Here is a 6,259-nt window from a genome sequence, read left to right on the forward strand (position 1 = left end):
CCGTCTGATGCTTCGCACACGTACCAGCCCTGGTCGATGTATTCAACTGGCGGATCTGCAACCAGCCGTAGCCGACTATGTACCTCCTCGAATCAAGCTTCTGCTCGGTATCGTTGTGCCGCCAAGAAACGGTCGCGCCCGGCGTTATTCGCACTTCTCCGAGAACCGGGTCGAGTTCCGATTATCTGTAGAGTCCATTGGAACCACCCCTGTCATCTTCGACCATTGGGCGTTTGTGGATTAAATTTTTAAAGTCAATTACGGCCACTCATACACTTCAAGAACCGGAAAAGTGGACCCGCGTACTTAACTGGCGGTCCGGCGTTCTCCATGGGCGGGATAACTTTTTGATATCGAAGCTTGCAAGCAGCTTCAATGGTCTTGGCCATTGCGCCGGCGCTCGGTTCGACGTGGAAAACATAACACATATAATTCTCCGTAGACATGTGCATGATGAAAGCGCAATGTCTGAAAAGTGATTAATTGTAATAAATTTTCCAAACAGAAAATTCATCATTCAACGTTCTTGATCATTTGGTTCACTTTTATCAATCGTCGTCAGTCAGTCAATATCATTCGGTCGTATAAATTTCTACATACCTTTCTTATTAATCAATCACAACATTAAATATCTATCATTCAGAAAGCAAAACATTTTACAATATTTTATTGATCAAATAAATTTAATAATAATAATAATAATTTACACTTGAAAAGCACTTATTATTATACTAATTAACAAATCAAATAATTAATTGCATAATTCAATTTTCAATTTCAGTTAATAATCTATTGGAAGATTAATTTATTGTTATAATTTGAAAAATTGAAATACAAAAACAATATCTGCAATTGGTCAACCGATAGCACTTGCTTACTTAATGTCTCGTCCGATTCCAAGAAAAGACAAATAACGCACACGGCACTCAGCTATCTGATTTCCGCCAACTTCCGTCACGGTGATTGTTGAAGGTGCAATGCTCACGTCAACTAAAATCCAACGCTCAGAACGAACCTGAGCTACTAGCCGATCAACAGCTTCGTTAAGTACATCCACTCCTATAAAACAAACAAGTTAATTAATTAATTAATTAATTAATGGAATTTAAAAATTAAAAACAAAAAAAAAGAATAATAAAAAAAAATCAACGGAAGCCATGTGCCTGTCTGCTTATTATTATATAGACATACCGGTGGCTTTTGGAACTTGAGTGACACCGAGAAAATGAGCACGGATCACTTTCTTCGGCTCTTCCATCGGCGTTGGAAATGAATCTGCAAAATAATGAAAATCAAAACCGTTTTTTCAATTTTTTTTTATTAAATAAAGCAAAACAAAAAAATTAAATGAAATCAACGCATACATATATTTTGTAAGTTGATCAAATAGACTTTAAATTAAAAATTATATCCAAAATATCATGCACAGCATACAACAATGCATTTTACATATATACATGTATAAATAAGAACAAACATTAACATTAAAATATTACACTATTTTACCCCAGCCGAATAAACATTTGCAATTTATTTGTACATCCATGAATAATACAATGCAACATTAACAGAAAAATATGCTTCTGCAGCACAAAGAAGTGATTACGACCACAACAACCCATCTATCAACAGTGTTACAACACAAAAATATAACTTCAATATTATCAAAAAAAAAGTCTCAGTTAAAAAAACATAATATAAAATTCTATTAAACTTAAATTAAATAAATATGCTATTATAAATAATGTTTTCAATTGATCAATCACGTCAAACAGCGACATTATAATATAATTTATATAGACTTAATCAAAGATCACACGGATGGATATAAATAATATATTTAAAAACAACTGTTTTTCCATTTCTGAATCTCTGTCTAGATGTAAATGCGTATATATTTCATAAAAATATAATTTCATGAATTCAATTACAAAATAAATGATAAAGGAAAGAAATTTTGTTATATTGGTGATGAAATTGCACACAATCTTGTACACCTTTTACAACTCCCACTCTTGGTTGGAAATTTTCTGAACAAAAACATAAAAATGTTCAGATCAATTCATATAATTTGAGTTCATATAAATCGACTGAGGAGGTGTTCCAGCATAAGGGATTATAAATTTCGTCTGATCGATAAAAGCAAAATCGAAAAGTCACTGCCTTGATAGCTGGAGCTTATTCGACAATATTTCGCTATGAAAAAGCATAAAAATAAACGACACAGTCGCTTAAAGCGACCCATCAAAACCAATTTATAAAAATCAAAACTAAAATGATGCCAACAAATAAATCACATCACTTTATCGACATTTAAAAGTCTATTATACTTTAAAAGAAGATGAAGAAGAAGAAAGTTGAAATGTTAAGAAAGAAGCAACTTGATCTTTTATAAAGTAATTGAAAATAAAAATCAAACTCTACGAATTATATTTCAACCAATCTGCATAATCAGTTTCAGTTAGTTATTTATTAATTGATGATGTAATAATAAATAAAATAAAACAACAAGAAAAATGCTTTGCCATTAAATAAATTCAAAATCACTCACCAACAACTACAGGCTTACGTCGATGACTGTTCTCATTACGGCCGGGCAACAACGAGTTCGGTCGCTTCTCCATCATAAGCCGTTTGCAGATGTCTCTGAGTGTGTTGGCAATTGTTCGGGCCGGAGTGTCACAACGAAACACATGACACATAAAGCGTCGGCTATTTCGATCACGCGCAACATAGGCGAAATCTCTTAAAATTTCATTTATAATAATTAAAAAACAAATATATATATATATATATATATCCATATAAAATTTTACTTTGTCTCACAACAACAACAACAACTGTTATTTATATTAAAATAACAGAGAACACTAGCAGTACAATAGACTTGCAATAAAAGTGAAACACCACTGCACATGCTTACAAAATACTTTACAAAACAATATATATATATATATATATAATACATCGAATTTACCTTTCTCTTAAACCAGATCAACGTCGAGCAAATGAAAGGGAGAAAAAATAATAACACGTCAGTAAGTGTGAAATAAAAATAATTAAAAAAATTTTTTTTAACTCTCACCTTCCATTATCCCTTCCGACACCCCAGACTCGAATCTGATGAATCGGCTGTACGTGCAGTACAGTATCACTGTCCGGATCGCACAGACGCAAGTCATGATCGTCAAGTTCCATGATCAACTCTTTTCCCTGAAAATGCATCAGTGATGGTGGCAAAAAAATAAAATAAAATACTCTCCATATGCCAACGTTGTGGAACCACATACATCACCCCATTTGGATACATTGTCCATAAAATCATTTCGACCCGTTGACAGGTCGACTATGGCACGATTGACCGCACGAGAGCTTTTCTCAGGAGTCAAGTTCTCCTCAGCAATTTCAGTCCAACCAAGAGAGCGAACCGCAAAGCGTACCGGCTAAAATTGAAAATTCTGTACAACACGGCAAAAATAAGAATAAGAAACATCAGTCAGTGTTATTGTGCAATTTATACAATTCGCCCAATTTGTTCACCAATGGTGGCAGTATGCTTGTGAAAAGTTGACAAATTGCAAAAATTCACAGAACTGAAAAGAAAAATTTTTTTCTGGCCTTATTATTAAAATGAAAAATATGAAAAACAAAAACATTAATAATAATGTCAAATTGCACGTCTGATCTGCTTAAATGATTATCAGTCAAGAGTTGGACTTTTCGCATTGATTCACTTTGCATTCTGGCTGAGTTGAACGTAAAGTAAAAATAAAAGGGAAATAAAATGTAAAACATGAACTCAATTGCAACAAAAATTAGTCATTGACATTAAACAAAACTGCACTGTTCAAAGCAGTGTAAATTACTTTTTCATTTTTTTGAAAAGCTATTTAAATGGTAATAATATTATTGGGATTGTTGATTGCAATGTAAAGATGCTCGTGTAGAATTAATAAACCAACGCGTACGGGGACAATAGCTAATATAAAGTAGCAGTAGGGATGTAAATTGAATTTCATTGGATAAAACTCTAAGCAGCCTGAAATGTTCAAATCCTGCAACTATTTTCATTCAATATCATCAGCTGCGTGCGAGAGTAGTTTTGAAAATTTTAAAAATCAATTTCAAATTGTAAAGAATGTTGTGCAAATTTATGAGTGTTAATTTGAACAAAAAAAACTGTTTTTTTTGTAAATTGCAACAGATAGAATAGAATTATGCTATGCTATTAATCGGGATGCTTCCTAAAAGGCGATTAAATAAATGATAATAAATTTACAAATTTACAATACCAGCAATGCGCCTCTTATCCAAATCAGCACGTTCGCCAAAGAAGCCGTCATTGACAAGATGATGCAGAAAAGGAAAAGCAAAAGAAGTTGAAAATCAGAAGAAGGATAAATAATAATAATTAATAAATAGAAAATAAAAAACACAAAAGTGAATTCGCTTGTTGAATAAATAATTCGTCCATGTTTTTTGTTGAATCCATCGGATGCTTTTCTGTTCTGGCCAAAAATATCGGTTGCACGTTTTGCCGTATGCTTCAATGAGGGGAGGGGGTTGGAGTATGAATGTGGAAGCGAAATCCAAGCGAATTTTGTTGGAAAATGTCTTAAAAAGTTTCAAAGGATGCTCATATTTTGACGACGATTGGCCGTGAGGAGATTTGAAAACGACGCATGCGAAAAATGACCAAAGCAACGCCAAAGCCGGCAGAATTCCACTTTCAACAACGATGATGATTATGATGATGAGCTAATGATCAAAGTGGAGACATTAAATCGTTGACAGGAACACATCACACAGAGCAGCCAGTATGGCTATCTATTTTCGGCAGCGCAGCCTATCAGCAGCAACCGATTTATCAAAATATGCAACAGAACAAACAAAAATTAAAATAAAAAAGCTGCCTGCCTGCATGCTATTTTGAAAACAAACAAAAGTACAAAAAAGTGACATCATACTGAATGGATATTGAAAAGTAACAGTACATTTAGAAATCACAAAAAATTTCACAACAACAACATGATAATAAACTTTAAAACAATTGCAAACACAAACATGTCGTTGTTTTGCTTTTTTACTTTTCATTATTGCCGAATCGAAGCATTACCAAATAATATAAGCAGAAAATCAATATTTCCACAATCCCGTATATATATATATATATATTATATCAAAATTTGCACAATTCTTCAATGTGATGAAACAAGCAAATATTCAGAAAAAAAATTCTAATAATAAACGAAATTAGAGAAAAAAAAACTACCATTTGATATAAATATATTAGATTAAATAATCTAATTTAAATTGAATATACTAGAAAATAAATAAAGTTAGCAGCAAACAGAAAAATAAACGAATACAAAATGCATAAGATGAAGAAGAAGAAGAAGAAGAAGAAGCTTTGATTTGCTGTCAACTTATCTATCTTACCATGCAAGCAATTCAACTCGCAGCACAGTGTCACAAAGCAGAGACAAATAAAAGTTCGCGTTTGTGTTGTTCTAATAATATTTTAAGGTAATGTTCGCAAAATTGAACGTGTACAAATTTTTCACGAATAATTAATTTGAAATTAAATTTCAAATTTCTCCTCACTATTATGGAAAATAAAGCTACAAACTAAGACAAACAAATAAACAAAATTCATACCCCTCTTGAATCTGCTTCTTCACATGTATTTCTGAAATAAACAATAAAAAACAGCTATAAATAAATAAATAAATAAATAAAGATGCAACTTTACTTCTCACTATTACTGGAATCCCGTTCGACTCTTCGTTTGAGCGTTGTCTGCTTAAATGCGCGTTCAACAATGATCGGCTGCTCAAGCGGTGTGGTCGATCGGTTGTGCTTCGTCTTCTGTTCCGACTGTTCAGAACTTTCCGACGTGTCGCTTTGACTTTCGTAATTCAAAGTCTACAAAATTGGAAATTACAAAAATAAATATCTCAAAAATAACAAACTCAAGAAATATTATTATACCAAAAAAAAACCAGGCAATAATATCTTTTGATTTAAATTTTTTCTTATATATATACTTTTTACATTTACTTCCACTTTTTTCTTTGTTGAAAAAAATTCAAAAATAATTCACTCTACTTCCCATCAAAAAGCTAATTTCATTTGTTACCCAAAAGCAACAAGCATATAAAAATACAGATATAAATTTCGAACAGATAATTCCAGTAAAATCATATGCACCAGTATTTTTTCACTGATTTTTTTTTCTACCAGTAGAATAAGAAAAAAA

General features: G+C 32.2%; 1 protein-coding gene across 1 annotated transcript; it reads right to left on the reverse strand.

Annotated features, from left to right (window-relative positions):
* Window positions 1–254: 254 nt before the first annotated feature.
* Window positions 255–5,925, reverse strand: Tsp_12595 (phosphotyrosine interaction domain protein; the record flags this gene model as incomplete). Its single annotated transcript, XM_003371058.1, has 8 exons — window positions 255–468; window positions 879–1,059; window positions 1,192–1,275; window positions 2,552–2,646; window positions 3,086–3,213; window positions 3,291–3,443; window positions 3,969–4,039; window positions 5,760–5,925. Coding segments are annotated over 8 exons (1,092 nt in total), but the record flags the coding sequence as incomplete, so codon positions are not given.
* Window positions 5,926–6,259: the final 334 nt, after the last annotated feature.

Source organism: Trichinella spiralis (genome assembly GCF_000181795.1).
Source record: "Trichinella spiralis strain ISS 195 chromosome Unknown Scfld80, whole genome shotgun sequence".
In the NCBI taxonomy this organism is placed as follows: domain Eukaryota; kingdom Metazoa; phylum Nematoda; class Enoplea; order Trichinellida; family Trichinellidae; genus Trichinella; species Trichinella spiralis.